The sequence below is a fragment of the Heterodontus francisci genome, chromosome 5, assembly GCF_036365525.1.
Source record: "Heterodontus francisci isolate sHetFra1 chromosome 5, sHetFra1.hap1, whole genome shotgun sequence".
In the NCBI taxonomy this organism is placed as follows: Eukaryota; Metazoa; Chordata; class Chondrichthyes; order Heterodontiformes; family Heterodontidae; genus Heterodontus; species Heterodontus francisci.
Window position 1 is genome coordinate 178,374,413 of NC_090375.1, and position 18,952 is coordinate 178,393,364.

The window sequence follows — 18,952 nt, forward strand, 5'->3', positions numbered from 1 at the left end:
CAGCCTCTTCAGTCTCTCCTCATAGTGCAATCCCACCATCCCAGGAATTAGTCTGGTAAACCTTCGTTGCACTCTCTCTATGGCAAGTGTATCCTTCCTTAAGTAAGGAGACCAAACTGGACACAATACTCCAGGTGTGGTCTCACCAAGGCTCTATACAATTGCAGCAAGACATCTTTATTCCTGTACTCAAAACCCCCTGCGATGAATGCCAACATACCATTTACCTTCCCAATTGCTTGCTGCACCTGCATGTTAGCTTTTAGTGACTCATGAAAAAGGTCACCCAGGTCCCTTTTGACATCAACACTTCTTAGCTCTCACCATTTAAGAAATAGTCTGGATTTCCGGGGTAACCAGGGAAAGGGTTGGCCCACTCAAGGACAGAGAAGGGAATCTATGTGTGGAGCCAGAGGAAATGGGCGAGGTACTAAATGAGTACTTTGCATCAGTATTCACCAAAGAGAAGGACGGTGGATGATGAGCCTAGGGAAGGGAGTGTAGATAGTCTGTTATCTCATTATCAAAAAGTAGGAGGTGTTGTGTGTCTTTCAAGGCTTTAAGGTAGATAAGTCCCCAGGGCCTGATGGGATCTACCCCAGAATACTGAGGGAGGCAAGGGAAGAAATTGCTGGGGCCTTGACAGAAATCTTTGCATCCTCATTGGCTACAGGTGAGGTCCCAGAAGACTGGAGAATAGCCAATGTTGTTCCTTTGTTTAAGAACGGTAGCAAGGATAATCCAGGAAATTATAGGCTGGTGAGCCTGACATCAGTGGTAGGGAAATTATTAGAGAGGATTCTTCGGGACAGGATTTATTCCCATTTGGAAACAAACAAACTTATTAGCAAGAGGCAGCATGGTTTTGTGAAGGGGAGGTCGTGTCTCACTAATTTGATTGAGTTTTTTGAGGAAGTGATGAAGATGATTGATGAAGGAAGGGCAGTGGATGTTATCTATATGGACTTCAGTAAAGCCTTTGTCAAGGTCCCTCATGGCAGACTAGTACAAAAGGTGAAGTCACACGGGATCAGAGGTGAGCTGGCAAGATGGATACAGAACTAGCTCGGTCATAGAAGACAGAGGGTAGTAGTGGAAGGGTGCTTTCCTGAATGGATAGATGTGACTAGTGGTGTTCCGCAGGGATCAGTGCTGGGACCTTTGCTGTTTGTAGTATATATAAATGATTTGGAGGAAAATGTAGCTGGACGACACAAAGGTTGGTGGAGTTGCGGATAGTGATGAGGATTGTCAGAGGATACAGCAGGATATAGATTGGTTGGAGACTTGGGCGGAGAAATGGCAGATGGAGTTTAATCCGGACAAATGTGAGGTAATGCATTTTGGAAGGTCTAATACAGGTGGGAAGTATACAGTAAATGGCAGAACCCTTAGGAGTATTGACAGGCAGAGAGATCTGGGCGTACAGGTCCACAGGTCACTGAAAGTGGCAACGCAGGTGGATAAGGTAGTCAAGAAGGCATACGGCATGCTTGCCTTCATCGGTCGGGGCATAGAATATAAAAATTGGCAAGCCATGCTGCAGCTGTACAGAACTTTAGTTAGGCCACACTTAGAATATTGTGTGCAATTCTGGTCGCCACACTATCAGAAGGACATGGAGGCTTTGGCGAGGGTACAGAAAAGGTTTACCAGGATGTTGCCTGGTCTGGAGGGCATTAGCTATGAGGAGAGGTTGGAAAAACTCAGATTGTTTTCACTGGAATGACGGAGGTGGAGGGGTGACATGATAGAGGTTTACAAAGTTATGAGCGGCATGGACAAAGTGGATAGTCAGAAGCTTTTTCACAGGGTGGAAGAGTCAGTTACTAGGGGACATAGGTTTAAGGTGAGAGGGGCAAGGTTTAGAGGGGATGCGAGGCAAGTTCTTTACACAGAGGGTGGTGAGTGCCTGGAACTTGCTGCCGGGGGAGGTGGTGGAAGCAGGTACGATAGCATTGTTTAAGAGGCATCTTGACAAATACATGAATAGGATGGGAATAGAGGGATACGGTCCCCGTAAGTGCAGAAGGTTTTAGTTTAGGCAAGCATCAAGATCGGCGCAGGCTTGGAGGACCGAATGGCCTGTTCCTGTGCTGTACTGTTCTTTGTTCTTCTGTTTTTCCTGCCAAAGTGGATAACTTCACATTTTTCCACATTGTATTCTATCTTCCATGTTCTTGCCCACTCACTTAGCCTGTCTAAATCCCCTTGAAGCCTCTTTACATCCTCCTCACAACTCACATTTCCACCTAGTTTTGTGTCATCGGCAAACTTGGAAATATTACATTTGGTCCCCACATCCAAATCATTGATACAGGTTGTGAATAGCTGCGGCCCAAGCACTAGTACTCCACTAGTCACAGCCTGCCAATTGCTGGATTCTGCCAGGTGCAGGGTGTTATCGACTGCACACATGTGACCATCAAGGCTCCCATAGATCAGCCAGTGGCCTTCAACAGGAAGGGCTTCCTCTCGCTCAATGTACAACTGGTCTGTGACTACTGCAGAAGGATCCTGTAAGTTATTGCAAGGTTCCCGGGAAGCAGCCACAACACCTTCATACTTCATCAGTCCCAAATGCCAGAACCTTCCAATCCCCTGCATGCCTTGAGGTTTGGATGCTTGGAGACGAGGGCTACCCACTGAGGATGTGGCTACTGACGTCCGTTGGGAACCCACGCAAGAATGCACAGGAAAAGTATAACACTTGCCACTGGATCAACCCAAGCAACCATCGAGCAGCCATTGGTCTGCTTAAGATGAGATTCCGTTGCCTGGCGATCTGGCAGAGCCCTTCATTATGCCTCAGTGAGGGGGTCTTGTATTGTGGTGATCTGCTGTGCACTGCACAACTTGGTGCTGCAGAGGGGGGATACTTTGTCCACTTAAGATCCCAGAGACAGCAGGAAAGGCACCATGAGATATGCGCAAGGGAGGCTCGAGTTGCCCTTATACATTGACGTTTCCTATGACCCTTACTACTTTCTGGAACCGTATCAATAAAGCGTTCATTTAAGCAGCCCTGTTGTAACCTCCTCCTTTCTGCACTGCAGAGCCTAGGTTTACATTGCACTGTGGCAGGGCCGAAGCATGGAGCACTCGCTTCCAACTCCTTGAAAGGCAGAGTCTACGTGTAGTTGCCATGGACATCAACGATAGGAGGGAGACATATTGAGAACAATGCATATTTTTATTCCACGTGACACCAAACGCAATCCTTGTCTTCTGGAATGTACCTTCTCCCATGAAGCCCTAAGTGCGTCTAGGTGCTCTTAGTAATTCTTTTCCGAGTGCTCCTATGTGATCCTCCCCCTGTGCTGTCAGCTGAGATGGAGGCAGGCTGCTGACCTTGCTATTCTGTGGCTTGGGATGAGCTTGGCAGATGTCCTCTGGCTGCCTGAGGCCTGGAGGGCCCGAGCATACAGAGGGGCTCCTGCACAGGTGGTGGACCTTCCTCTGTCATTGGGGAAGATGGTGGCACAGGCCACCAGAGGAGTCCCCAGACGTGGGAGGCAGTCGCTCCTCCTCCCTTGCTAGGCACACTTGCAGCTCTCTGCTGACCTGAGAGGGACGAGGAGCTGGTGGAAAGTCCAAGCGCTTTGGCCCCCTCTCACCTTGCCACTGCTACATTGAGCTCTGAGACAAGGCGAGGTTATGCAGGTTTGCACACATCACCGGCAGCCACTGTGTGGTCTGTTGGAGCAGGCCTTCTAAGAGGGTTCCTAATCTCTTGATGGAGGAAGCCACACACGCACCAATCAGAGACATGGCAGCACTTAAGGCTTGGATGGACTCATCCATTGTCCGTGCCTGGGCATGCATAGCCTCTGGCATCTCAGCCAGATGTCGCCCCACCGCTCGCTGCAGCTGCAGCATCTCCCACGTTGCTGACGAATCCAGAGGCATGTCATCAGCCTGGGGCTCAGCATGGGCCTGGCCTCCTACAGTCCTCCAATTGCCAGTGACCTCAGCTGTCTGTGATGTGCTGACCAGATTGTGTGCCCAAATCTAACTGTGACTGGATACCCACCATTGTAAGAGTATTTGTGCTGGTGGAGGGTACAGGGGAATGATGTGACAGTGCACCCTCTGAGGCTTCCTCCTCCTCCTCAGAAGCAGCCAGGTGTCCCACAGTCTCTCGAGCTCTTTCTTGCTGCTTATGGGCTTGGCCTGCATGAGCGAACTGATAGATTGAAGGGTTATGGATTTCCTACCGTGAAATTCCAACCACACCTACTGGTGGTGAGCACATCAGCACCATGCCTTGTTTGTGCCACATGCACCCTTCTGCCCCAGGACATCTGCACTCATTTTCTTGGGCAGGCGTCCCTGTCTCGCCATCCACTATGGAGTGGCTGCCTTGCTGCCCTGCCAGTTCCATCACCTCCTCTTCCATTAAGCTCAGTATGTGGAGATAATGCACACCACCACCAGTCTCTGCTCACTTCACTCCTTTCTGTTGTGTGCTGTCTTCTCCTGCAAGTGCAAACGATGCAGTGTCATTCCACCAGCAGGTCAGGCACAGCATCTATACTGGTAGTAATTCAGCAGCATATGATGGGGACACACGACTGCCTCCTGCATGTGGCCACTGTCCAGGAACTATGCAGGGGAATGCATTGACAGACGGGCACCTCTCACCTGAGATGCAGTCATACCTCAGGTGACATTTCCAACTCCCTAACCCCATTGTCCACAGTTGGATTGTCACTCCCTCTCCACCAAAACAGCATCTCGCTCTGACACAAGCGAGGCCCAAAAAGTTGGAAGTGCATGTAACACTCACCTTGGTAGACCAGAACAGGTCATTGACCATTTTCCGGCATTGGATCCAGGTCCTGAGGGCGATCCCACATCTGCTGATCTACTTCATTATCTCTGTCCGGCTTGCTTGGTCGGTCAGGCAGGCTGGTCTCCCTCTCCCAATCCTAGCAAAGAGGATCTCCTGCCTTTCCCTTGCAGCCTGGAGGAGAGTCTGGAGGGAGTCATCGCTGAACCATGGGGCCACCCGGTGTCTTCCTTCTGGCATACTGCCTGCAGGCTTCCGATCAGATCATTGACAGTTCTGAATGCATGGGATCCAGAACACCAGGCATGAGTCAGGCAGGGGCTCTGGAACTGCAGGCAGCAGTCAGGCAGGGGCTCTGGAACTGCAGGCAGCAGTCAGGCAGGGGGACTGGAACTGCAGGCAGCAGTCAGGCAGGGGCTCTGGAACTGCAGGCAGCAGTCAGGCAGGGGCTCTGGAACTGCAGGCAGCAGTCAGGCAGGGGCTCTGGAACTGCAGGCAGCAGTCAGGCAGGGGCTCCTGTACTGCAGGCAGTACTGGGTGCAGGGCTATCAGCACTTTAAATATGGCATCTTGAGCTGCTGCGGCGTCACCTGACGCCACCTTCACCCTCTCCACTGCTGCCTCCGTCCTCTCACTGGACAGGTCCCATGCCTCCCAACTCTTAATTGGCCAGCTGCTGCTTAATCGCATTCGGCCAGCTGCTCATTGGTCCGATGGAGTCAGCACCTGCTTCCGGTCCCTGATGTCGGGACTGTAGCCTAAAAGTAAAATCATATTTGACCCTGAGAGGAGCTTTTGACCACGTATCTGTGCCATTGCTACGACTGCCTGTTTCCATCTCCCCCCATAACATTGCCTAACGTGGCCCTACTGCAGATCCTGCCGCTGAAACCTTCATTCATGATTTTGTTGCCTCTGGACTTGACTATTCCAATGCAACCCTGGCAGCCTCCTGTGTTCTACACTCCATAAACCAAATTCCATTCACCCATCACCCGTGCGCTCGCTGACCTACGTCGTCTCCTGGTTTAAACAGTGCCTCAATTTTAAACTTCTCATCCTTATTTTCAGTTCCTTCCATGGCCTCACCCTTCCCTATCTCTAACCTCCTCTTGCCCCACAAACCTCAGATATCTGCACTCTTGCATTTCTGACCTCTTGAGCAACCCCAGTTTTAATCAGTCCACCATTGGCTGCCAAACCTTCAGCTGCCAAGGCCCTAAGCTGTGGAATTCCCTCCTTAAACCTCCCTGCTTCTCTATCTCTCTCTCTTCCTTTGAGACATTCTTTAAAACCTGTCTCTTTGACCAAACTTCTGGTCATCTGCCTTAATATCGCATGTGGCCCGGTGTTTTATTTGTTTGATAACACTCCTGTGTGGTGCCTTGGGACATTTTACTACATTAAAGGTGCTGTATAAATACAAGCTGTCTTTGTATTATGCATTCAAAACTACTTTTGCACACAATGTTTGGTTCCATGTATACACTGATGACACCCGGCCATACCTCACTGCCTCTCTTAATCCCTCCGTTGCCTATGCAACATTCAGTATTGGATGGCTCAGCCTAACTCAGTTTTCCAATGACTGATTCCATCCCACTCCTTGGCCATTGTCTTAGGCTGTAACAGACTTCGCAACCTTGGCATTCTAATTGACACCCAAAATGAGCTTCTAACCTTTTATCCTCTCCATTACCAAGACCACCTACTTCCACTTCCATATCATCGCCCATCTCTGCCCTGTTTCAGCTCATCTGCTGCTGAAACCCTCACTGATGCCTTTGTTAGCTTCGGACTTGACAATCCCAGTGCTCTACAGACCAGCCTCCTATCTTCCATTCTCAATAAACTTGAGCTCAACCATTATTCTGCCTGTATATCAACTCGTACCAAGTCCCATTCTCCCATCTCACTGACCTACTTTGGCTTCCGATCCACCAATGCCTTGAATTTCAAAGTCTCATCCCTGTGTTCAGATCCTATCATGGCCTTGCTCTTCAGATCTCCGTAACCTCCTGCAGCCCAATAACCTTCCAAGAACTCTTGTGTTCCTCCAATTCTGGCCTCGTGCATCTCATGACTTTCTTTGCCCCACCATTGGCAGCCGTGTCTCCAGTTGACTAGATACTGAGCTTTCCCTAAACCTCTGTAGCTCTTTCGTCCTTTTAAGATGCTCTTTAAGACATACCTCTTCGACCAAGATTTTGGTCACCAGTCACAATGTCTCCTCCTTCGACTGTTTTTGTCTGATTAAACTCCTGTGAAGTGCCTTGCAATGCTTTACCACATTAAAGGCAAGTTGTTGTTGATTGCAAGTTTACCCGTCATCTGCAATAGAGAGTTGGGCGCAATAAAATCTGTTTTCATTTAATTTATATTGCTTTAGAGAAAAGCATCATCTATTACAGGATGTACTTGCATGTCATTATAATAAGAATGAACTGTCTCTAATTAAAGCCAAAAACATGTTGGCTAATGAATAAGAACTTGCATTTACATAACACCTTTAACATAGAGAAACCGTTCCAAAGTGCTTCCTGGAGGTGTAAGCAGACAAAAATGGCTGCCAAAGAAGAGTGTCTCAAAACTTGGTCAAGTGGGTATTAAGAAGGAGAAGAAGAGGGAGGTGGCGAGGCACAAGTATTTAGGGAAGGAATTCCAGAGCTGGGTATCCAAATATATGGCTGAAGAGACAAATACCCAAAGATGTTAGGGAGGTGGGGGGGGGGGGGACAGATTCATGAGGCCAAAGTCGGGAACACAGAGTTTACATGGAGAATTATAGGGCTAGAAGAGGTTGCAGAGGAGTAAAGCCATGAAGGGATTTAAGCATGAAGTTAAGGATATTAAATTGGAGACATTGAGGGACCAGAAGCTAATGTAAGTCAGCATGAATTAAGTTGATGGGTGAATAGGATTTGGAGTAGGATAGGATATGGGCAGCAGAGCTTTGAATGAGCTGATACTTAGAAACAGTGGGAGGATGGAAGGCCAGCCTGGAGAACATTGAAACAGAGTCTGGCAGTGACAAAGGCATGGATGAGGGTTTCAGCAGCTGTTTGGCTGAGGTAGGGGTGGAGTCAGGTGATGTTATGGAGGAGGAAGTACGAAGGTGAATACAGTGTTAGAAGCTCAACTTGTAGGGTAGGATGAGAACAGTCTGGTTTAGCCTGAAACGGTTGCCAGGGAGTGAGATGGAATCGATGGCAAGTATGTGCAGTTTGTAGTAGGATCCAAAGATGACAGCTTTGGTCTTGCCAGTGTTTAACCTGAGAAAATTGCGGGTCATCTGAGTGGATATCTGCTAAGCATCTAGCAGCACAGAGGCAGTAGAAGTATTAAGAAAGGTGCTGGACTGGTAGAGTTGGATGTCATCTGCATTGGGGCCAAGGATAGATCCTTGGGAGACACTGGATGGACTTTACGCCACCTGCAGGAGTGGGCTAGAGGTGGGTGTAAAATTGAGTGGGAGGCAGTGGGTGCTGTTCCGTTGCCTTCTTTGCCCCGCTGCAATTTTACGATCAGTGGGGGAAGTGACAAACTGCCTGCCCACCCCAAACCAATTAAACCCTTAAGTGGCCAATTAATTGCCGCCTAAGGGCCTCCTCCTGCCACTGGCTGTGAAGGCCACCTAGTAAAACCTGACGGCCTCCTTGCGGGCTGTGGGGGTTTCTCCTGATCGGGCATCCTGCGCCTGACAGAGGGTCCCCCCCGCCATTCCCGCCCCCCCCCCCCATGGCACAAGCTGTCCCCACTGGAGCAACCCCCACCCTCCTCCCGCCTTGGCGGGCCCAGACGATTGTCCCAAGTGAGGCCCCACACACTTACCTGTATTCCGGGGCCTCGTCTATGTTGCCGGTCCTGGCTGGGTGCAGTCCCAGCTTTGGCCACCACTCCCGGTGGCACTGCCGGACTGCAGAGCTGTCGGCCCGCTGATTGGCCGGCAGCTCTTGTAGGCAGGACGCCCTGCCTCAGGGGCGGAAGTCCCACCTGAGGCCAATTAAGGGCCTGGGCCATGTAAAATTATGGTGTGGCTTCCAAGCTTGGCGGAGGCAGGCTCGATATCAACTTTTTCGGCCAGTAGACGGGGCCTCCGGCCCGACACAAAATTCCAGCCTCTCGAGGTAATGGTGCATGGGAGGGAAGAAATGTCATTGCTGGAAATGCTGTAGCTACAATTGGATAGGCAAGAGTAGAACCAAGCAAGGGCAATCCAAGTGACTTGAACAGTGAAGGATAAGTTTGAGTTGGATAGTGTGGTCGATAATGTCCACGATCAAAGAGGCAGGAGGGGACTCATGATTGGAGAGATTTAAATATTGGGAGATGGGCACAGATTTGGTAGGACTTTTGAGAGTAAAGGGAGGTTGGAGATGGAATGGCAGTTTGCAACCTCCAAGGTCAAGGGAAGGATTGTTTTAAGGAGATACGTGATGACAACTCTTTTGATCAAGCCTGGTATCTTTTATGTGCTGGTCCTTGAGAAGCAATTTGATAGTGTGAATGCATAAGAATTTACAGCACAGAACCTTTGTCCAATTGGTCTGCACTGGTGTTTATGCTTCAATCCTCTGATCTTATTTCACCAACTCTATCTGCATCTCCTATTCTTTTTTCTCACGTATTTAACTAGCTTCCCAGTAATGCAATTTGCCTCAACTATGCTTTGTGGTAGCAAGTTCCACATTCTAACTAGTTTCTGGGTAAAGAAGTTTCTCATTCTTTTTTGGATTTATTAGTGACTATCTTATATTTATGATACCAAGTTTTGGACTCCTCCACAAGTGGAAACATTATCTCTATGTCTATCCTATCAAACGTGTTCATAATTTTAACGATCAGCTCTCTTCTCTAGAGATGAGTCCCAGCCCGTTCAGGCATTGTTTTATGAAGTGGAAAGGACAGAATCTTATTACACCATGTTTATTTTGCCCGTGTATGGTTGTATAATACCTCCATACAAAATATTGCATCCTTGGTCAGCGATTAATTCATTTAATCTGGAGCATTGTTTAAGAGATGTAGCATTCTGCTTTTCAGGTACACCACCAAACATTTGAATGATGAGACTACCTCCAAGCAAGTTAAGACAATGTTGCAGTAAAGAATAGCAACAGGGCTGGCTACAGAGAACAGTATTCTGCAATGATTGGGATGCACAGATATGTTTTTAATGTTTAAAGAATGCAACTGCTTTTTTCTTTTTTAATATGTGTTCCTGCTCTTTAAAAATAGCTAAACTTATTTTCTGTGCCAAACTCTAAAAGGCATAAACAGTGCAAAAAGTGTTTACTTTGTTACACATTTGAATGAATGGATGGTCATGGAGCACATTGGCAGCTACTATTCACAAGTTGGGTGGCTTTGTATGTGTAAGGAAATTCAGTAACTTGGCCTAAAAGACAAAGAAAATCTCTTCTGTTTCTATTGATTAATATTTAATACCGCTTCTGCATGACCAAGTCTTTTCATGCTGTGTAAATCTTCAAAAAAGTCATTTTCTATCGCAGCTTCATCATGTGCAGCCATTAAAAAAATGAACAGATGTTAAATTAACTATAAATGTTTTATTGTACAAAAAGGTACCTAGCACAACAGACTACAAATTATAGTACAAGTCTGTTTTGTTAATACTTTAGTTTGCATTGATTCATTTTGTACGAGTGTATGTAAGTTTAACATTCATTAAACTAACATTAAACAGTGATGTGTGCGTAACAGATGCGTATGCATGTACAAGTAAAATGGACAGCTGTTGGATCAAATAAAATGAGCTTTTGTTTTTCTAAAACCTGACTGAGATTTGGAATATTTATATTTTTTTCTGACCACCTTGCATTTTATTCACTAAATGATTACAAACTTACCCTTTTGAATTCTAAATCAGCTCTATATCTGACTATCTACCATATCCATCACATTATCCTTCACAAATGTTATGCTAATCAACAAAAATAAAAGTATATTCATTTAAGCTATTTTCTCCATAAAAGAATAGATTTAAAATCTGTCGACAAATGTTTGGCACTCTGCTCACTTAGAACCTGATCCAAGTAAAAATGTATTGCAAAATATTTAGAAATCTACTCAACAGTAGGATTATGGAAATTTGGTTACTTGACTGCAGTCTACTGCAAGCAACCTGACAATACAGCAGACATCATAGTTCACTGCTTATTGTCACAGCGACCTTATATGAAATTCCAGCAAAGCTGATTTAGGCGATAACTATGGAATATACTATCATTGTACAAGTTGATTTGTGGCTCTCAATTGGTGATTCTTTGGTAAGGAACCTGAAGACAAAAAGTAATGAACAAGGGACGTTTATTAAGTCCATTCCTCTCATGATCCATATTGAATTTGCGTTAAGGACTCTACTCATTCAGCCTACTGTGGGAGATGCCAAGCATGCGGATTAATTGGTAACTTGTTAAAAGATCTATGAAATTTCTTTGAGCCAATAGTTTAATCAATTCAGCAAGCACTACCAACTTTGAGGTAGAGAATGGGAGCGTGTAGATTTGCCATTACCCTTACAATCCTCAATTTCATAGCTACTTAATCCAGAAGTGAATGTAGTGTTAACTGCTCCTGGTGCATCATTTGTTACTCACAGGAAGCTTGCTTATTTAGACGAAGGTTATTCGGTGCTGCAGTACTGAGTTCAAGGGCTGATGCAGATATATAAAGGAACAATCAAATTTAAGGGGCAAAGCTTTGTGGCTCATTTGCAGTATGAAGACTGAGTGCAGTGCTAGCAAAGCAGATCCGCTAGTTTTTTCTAATGTTGCAGTGGACAGCAGGTGCATGAAATGGAGAAAAGGACATTGCCCTGTTTAGCATTCTGAAGAACCACATCCGCCAAAGGAGAGCAGTCAACAGAAGTTGATGGCACAATATGCCATTTCAGTTTGGCAGCTAATTTGCTAAAGGCATTTAGACCTGAATAGCTAAAATAAGGCGATGCACCAATACCTTCTACTAGGAAGAATGCGATCGCACTAGAGAGGATAGAGGAGATTTATGAGGATGTCAGGAATGTAGAATTTTAGCCATGAGGAAAGATTGGATAGGTTGGGATTGTTCTCGTTGGAACAGAGGAGACTGTGGGGAGGCTTAATTAAAGTGCATAAAATTATGAGGGGCCTAGATTCAGTGGATAGGAAGGAGCAATTTCCCTTAGCAGAGAGGTCAATAACTAAGGGGTATAGATTTAAAGTAATTGGGAGAAGGATTAGAGGGGAGTTGAGAATTTTTTTTCAGCCAGGGGTGGTGGGAGTCTGGAACTCTGGCACAAACCTTTAGTGCATTTAAACATCTTTGGATATGTACTTTTAAGAGCCGTAACCTACAGGGTCACTGATCAAGAGCTGGAAACTGGGATTAGGCTGCATATCTCTTTTTCAGCCAGCACATATATGATGGACTGAATGGCAGCCTTCTATGCTGTAAATTTTCTGTCTACAATACATACATTCTTCACCCCATTCCTGAAAACCATGTAATCTCCTGGGAGAGATGAAAAATCAGATAAAAAATCCAGATCAATAGGGTACAGGAATCTGAAAAATTTCTTTGACCCATTTAGGCAATCAAAACTAACTCAGCAGACCACTCTGGCCCTGGTTAATGGTATATAGTACCTACCTTTTATAAGATGATCTCTATCTCAGCCAGAAACAGGTTCCAATCTCGTTTGAAGTAATCGAGCAAATCAGCATTCACTGCAGGAGCCAGCAAGCAACCTGTTCTACAGGTCCATTGTTTTTTGGGAAATGAACCGCCTCCTAACATTTTAATTAACAACTTGAGATTGCAACCCCTGGGGTGGGGGTGGGGTCCTCCCTAACCTAATTAGTTGAAACAATCTGTCTACAGAAACACAATGTATTCCCTTTATCATCTAATAAGTTTCAATTAAATCACCCCTAAGTCAATGGTGATAAAGTGTAGAATCACAGCCCTTTTAACCTATTGCTTGTAGAAATGAGACACTGCACTTGTAAAATTAGATTTTCAGGTTCAGAGAGGTTATTTAGGAGTAAGCATTGTTTAGTGCACTGTTTAAAAACTCAGTTACACCTGAGTGAACAAGGCTTAACTTTATTATTGCTCTTCACAGTGGGAATGGTGTGTAAATAGTTGAAGTTCATGGCAAACCAATAATTTCTAAATGATTCCATTTGCAATTACTGCAACAGCGCACCTGGTGGACGAGCAGAGTATTACTGATAGCAACTTCTAGATTTCTGTCTTTAACGGTGTGTGCGTGGGCGCCAGAAATTGCAGTCAGTTTACACAGCAATAATACGGAGCTGATAGCCTTGCTGTTTCTACCGCAAATTCTGAGCCACAGTTTTTCATTCTTGTATTTCTGCCTACTTTTAAACAAAAGTTGCTACATGAAGTACTAATAATTTATGGAGTCATTTGAGACTGTCCGAAGCACTCAGCAGGGTCTGGCGATGACTTAGGAATTAGATTGGAGCATTAGATTAGGTTCTAAAAGACATGCACCAAGGGGAAATGGCAGGAGAATATTTAACCGCACATCCACTAATCATTTTTAGTGAAATAAATTTGAGCGTGCTTAACTTCAATTTTGTCTGTTGGTGCAGAATAAGAAAGGATCAGCATCAAGGAAAGGTTTCTATAGTAGTTTGGGTAGCGAAGGGAATAATATTGGGGTCAGTGTTTTGATCTGCATGGTGCACAGATCTATTTTTTTTTAAATGGGTAGCTCAGCTGCTTATGCAAATATCTCCTCAGAATCTGGCATACTGCTCTTACTAGCTGCAAAGCTTTTTCTGCAGCAACAGCAACCTGATGCGAGGGCCGTTCTTGCGTTGTTGGCAGGTAAGTTTGCAGCAGGTATCACAATTCTGACTATGCCTCCTGTTGGAAGTCAAACCCGCAAAAAGTTCTTTCCCAACACCTGGAAACACCATTCAATAGATAATATAGTGGGTGTGAATAGACGACTGAAGAGGAAAAGCAAACACCCTCCCTCGGCAGTCCTTTTTCTGCCTCCAAAAGCTTGGCAATACAAGAATTATAGAATGGCTGCAGCACAGAAGGAGGCAATTTGGCATGTTGCATCCATGCCATCTCTCTGCATGAGCAACTCCATGGCCTTAATTTTAGTTCCAGGAAGCTGATCCAGATGCTGGGCTGAATTCTGGTTGGGAATCTAGAAGTGGCTGTTGCGGGGCCTCTAGGAACCCCATCCAATTAAGTATGGTGGGCTGCCTCCACAGCTGGTAGAGCCATTGGGAGCGCCTGAGGATCTGGGTGGCCCCACCAGGAGAGGCAGCCTCTGAAGACTTGTAAACTGTACAAAATATACTGTGTCCACAGCTGCCAAACCATCGTTGCTGAGGGGAAACTGCTTCGCAGGTTGGCCTGTGGCCGCAGCTATAGCTTCAGCCCAGTGATTCTGTGGTATGCTGCTTTGCAGGATGCACCTCTGGCCACTACCGTCCCCTCTGGTCCCACCACCAGCCTGCTGCTGGGAGGCTGCCACCATTCCATCTACAGGTGTAAAGGCTCCAGCCACGTGGGGAGCTTGTCCACTGTGTGGAAAATCCTGAAGTTATGTGAAGAGTGCTCCCAATTGGCACTTTAATTGGCTACATGCCACTGGTGAGCAGGTAGCTGTCACCAACAACCCCCCCGCCCCCCCACCAGAAGCTGCCTCCCTGAAAATAGGCCAGAGGCGGCAACATGCCGGCAGACCGGCACACCAGCTGGTACACCCGCCTCGGGCTGAAAATTCAGCCCAACTAGCTCCAGTGCCCTGCCCTTTACCCCACAGACCTGCAAACTTTTTCTCTTTTGGTGCTTATCCAATTCCCTTTTAAGAGCAATGATTGAATCTGCCTCCACCACACACTCAGGCAGTGCATTTCAGATCCTAACCACTCACTGCATAAAGAAGTTTTTCCTTAGGTCACCTTTGATTCTTTTGCCATTCACCTTAAAATGATGTCCTCTGGTTCTTGACCTTTCCACTGATGGGAACAGTTCCTTTCTATCTACTCTGTCTAGACCCCTTCATGATTTTGAACACCTCTATCAAAGCTCCTAAATGTTATACCCATTTTCACAATTTTGGACATGGCAATCAAACTATAAGCAGTTCATCTTTATGAAATTATTTTTGGAAGGACGGAATGTGACTGACCTTTAGTGGTTATATTTATTTATTTATATGGACCAGATATGTGCACAGTGGGACTCATGGGTAAAAGTTGAGACAAGGGTGCATCACACTGCATTTGGCAATGTAAAACGTGCATAATTGATTAATAAAGCTGGCAGGAAAATCCAGTGCTGCACAAGACCAGGAGGAAGCTGATGAAATGGGTAACATGCCACTTCTTCGCACGTAAGCCCCATTGCTGCCAGTGCAAACTATCTTGCAGGATCCATAGATTTTATCCATGTGATGAATGGATATTCTGGAAACATACGTAATGAAAGAACAGCTGACTTGTGGTCATGCTATTTGGAAATTAAGAGTTTTTGGGCCAGGCACTATTTAGGGTTGAATGGTCAGTAAGGTGCCTGGTGGAGTTGAAGTCGATGCAGGCAAAGAGACTAGGTTTGAGTGGTGCCGTCAGGCAGACCAGAAAGGTGGCATTGTGTGGAACAGCTGGTATTTTATAGACACACAACACAAGAAGTTCAATTATATGTATAAATACATTAAGATTCGTTGATTTGCTGATTATTTACTCTCTGATGTGGATCATCTTTGTACAGTTATTTAAATCCAGTAGGTGGCAGTCTTCTACAATGAACTGTGTTAATCTGGGAATGGACTGCCTTCTGTTTCGCAATATTTCAAAGGAGAACAGGCCATCTGGGACGTTGGCAATGTAGAGGGCAACTGCAGCTTAAACCCTCCCAAGAATGTGAACTTTATTCCTATCGCTTTTAATTAACAATTTCAAAGCTGCATGAAAACAAGTGCAAATAAAAGGCATAGAAAGTAAGGTAAAACTTATATGATTTTGGAGATCATTTTAAATGTGTCTAGTTGATATTTAAGCTCAATTCTAACCATTCATATCCATGCATTTGCCATATGTGAATGATGCCACTTACATTGATACACGTTTTAGAAGTATAAAAATTTTTGTAGTTGATGTGCTTCCACTCTCCTGGACATATGCAAATAATGAATTAAAATATATACTTATTCTTTCATCTGGTTTAGGTACCAGGACTTTTTACATACTCTCCTTAGATCATTCTTACCCTGCAGGGAAAAAAAGTACTTTGGTATCTTTTAAGCCTTTTTTGCTTTTCTCTCCTTTCCAAATTCCTACCTAAGCAGGAAGCAGAGTCTATTTACTGTCTTTTGTTTATGTCTCACTGATTAAAAAAGTCAGATTTCACATCACTTTTATCTCTGACATGACTATCTGTAAATGCAGTCGGTGGAAATTAGTGTGTTGTTCCATTTATAGCAGCAACTTATTCTGATGTCAAATCTGCCATTAACCCCAATGCACAGCATGTATTGTAACCCAACAATACATTTAAAGGATTTAATTTGAGCTCTAGGGATTAAAATAACCTTGGACCCACAGAGAATCATATACATGGCAGGAACAGGAGAGTTGCTTTGCTCCCATACAAATGGTGCCAGTCTTCCTTGGGGAAAGTTTAAATCAGATTTGAAAAAAAAACTGTGGGGGCACTGTAGCTTTAAATGTTCAATTTAATACGGTGTACTGTAATATCCAAAATTTTCTAAGTCTTACTTTAGTTTTTTTAAAATTTGGACCTATGGAACCGAATTGATGGGATTTAAAAAAAATCTTTATCTATTTGGCTTTTGTGCCATTCCATCTTTTAGATATAAGCATGTTACTAATATTCTAAATTGACATTTGGATTATGAGCCTGTCTATGCATGATTAGATATCACTAGTTTTATTCAACATTCGCACCGGTATTTTGAGCTTTCTTTGAAAATTTCTTTTCAACGCATTCTCATGTGTACCTAACCACTCTCCTTTTTTAAACAGTGAGGATGGTTTTCTATGTACCGGAGTTCTTTTAATCCCTGGAGCCCAAATCAAATCCTTTAAAAATGTTATTGCCAGTGCCATTATAGTGCAAGTACAATACCCATAGTTAACATCTGCCCCATGTTATAATATGCAAGGAGGAGAGTATTTTAGAGAAATGCTTCAATCCTCCAACACTGGGATCAGGCTGGCCTCTAAAATACAATAGTTTCATTTTGATTCTCATGACTGTATATTGGTTCCCAATTTGATTTTCTACATCTTTTCTCTTTTTTTTTTCTCTCCATATCCTGTGATTACCTCAGTGAAAGGCTTTCTTTCTCAGCCTGAGAACAATTAATTCCTTTTCATTCTGCTCTAGTCCTTCTCATTTCCTCACTGCTGCTCTGTCTGTCTGTGCTGACTAACAGAAACAGCTGGCAGGAAGATGGCTGACATTCCTTTGATCTGTCTAATCCCTCGACCCCAGCATTTACACTGGGGAGATGGAATGTTGGCCTACTGCCTGTTGCTGACTGGCTCACTGAGATCAGCTGATGATGCCGTAAAAAAGGAATTGCAGATTCTCTCAGTGTTCTGAACAGTTGGCGTTTTTCCTTGCACTTTAGCCTAATGCTTTCCATATTCCCTCATGTCAGTCACCAAGAAGGTACGGCTGCCTATCCCAAACATACTTGCATTTGTTCTGATCAGAAATATAAATTATAGTGCCAAAAAACATCAAGAATTAATGAAACAATTTTTTTTTCATAAACTGAAGTTTTCTTTCAATCCACTTTTAATGTTAATAACATACATCATTGACTCCAGCTAACACAAATGGTATTAAAATAGATTTAAAAAAGACAGGTTTCCTACAGTTGGATAAGGTATTAATAAAATAGTAACAGAATGATAGCATAACTAATTTTTTAGAGCAAAACTGCTGAATGATTAAATACTTGAGGACTTGAACACTTGTTGGGATGTTTAGAGGTGATTAGATGTGGCCACCAGATTAAAGACCATGTCCTGTCCTATTAGCCATTCAGAGAATTTCTGCAATGGTTGGAACAGCCAGGTTGTTAACAATAATAATGATCTTTATGATGTCACCTGCAGCAATACAAAGGAGAGCACATTGCAGCAGCCCAACACATTTGGTAATCACAGTGTTGGCAAGCCTAACACGTTGATCACTTTCGTACTGTTGTTCATGACTGCAGCAGAATCATTGCTGACCCTTTCCCATTTCCAAACCAGTTTTGTTTTGGGTTTGGGAAATCATTTTGCCAACTTTCCACCATATTCACTCCAATATGTACTCGCTCATCCTGAACCCTGAGATTTGGCAATGTATTTCTGCCATTTTCTCTTTTAACTTTAGATTGCCAGCATTCGTGGGTTTTCTCTTTATCACTCAGGTTTAGCACTACTTTCAAAGCTGGGCAATCATCAGCCCAAACAGTTAAAGCAAAATAAAAATACTATTATTACGACTTGTCTTCTGGATTCTGCTGCAAATCACATTTTACACAGCGACTGTTTATGGAAGGTTATTAATTACACATAGTCAATACTTTGGTACTTTTATGCTGATGTATCACCGCAGGAATTGGTAAAATTTGTATTGAAATTCAATTACAACTCAGAAGATGACGTAGACATTATCCTACACAAATTCTGCTCTTTCCCCTCCCCCAATTTTTTTTTGCCTGTTCTCCCAAAGGCGATGGCATGCATTTTGACTGGGGAACAGGCATCACAGTGCCACCTAATTATTTCCTCACCAAACTGCCACAGAAGCTGAATTTCCAACAAGGGTCACCAGACACTGGAAGCAAAAACGCTTGCTGTCTCTCCCTGCACCCCCCGCCTCCACTCCATTTCAATCCTGGCAGATAACACCATAGCTCCCGGATCTCCTAGTCTTAAGACTCAGTGTCACACGAAACTGAACTGTGCACTTCATTGAGCCTTTGGGGGCTCAAGAGTATTCTTTTTAAAAACTTTAAATGACTATCTGAAAAGGGCAAGATGTGTATATTTCACTGAATGTAACATTTGTGACAACTGTTAAAAAGTAAAAGATTTGGAGGTGAAATCTCTCTGGACTTGCACATGATGAACATTT

The 18,952-nt window shown here is 44.5% G+C and overlaps 1 protein-coding gene across 17 annotated transcripts in view; it reads left to right on the forward strand.

Moving 5' to 3' along the window:
- Positions 1–10,586, forward strand: part of LOC137370159 (CYFIP-related Rac1 interactor B) — a 235,911-nt gene extending 225,325 nt beyond the window's left edge. For all 17 annotated transcript variants that reach the window (XM_068032426.1, XM_068032411.1, XM_068032415.1 and 14 more), the window contains one exon: positions 9,836–10,586. In XM_068032426.1, the coding sequence (XP_067888527.1) occupies positions 9,836–9,899 (64 nt within the window). In that variant the 3' untranslated portion in view covers positions 9,900–10,586. The remainder of the gene's footprint in view (positions 1–9,835) is intronic.
- Positions 10,587–18,952: the final 8,366 nt, after the last annotated feature.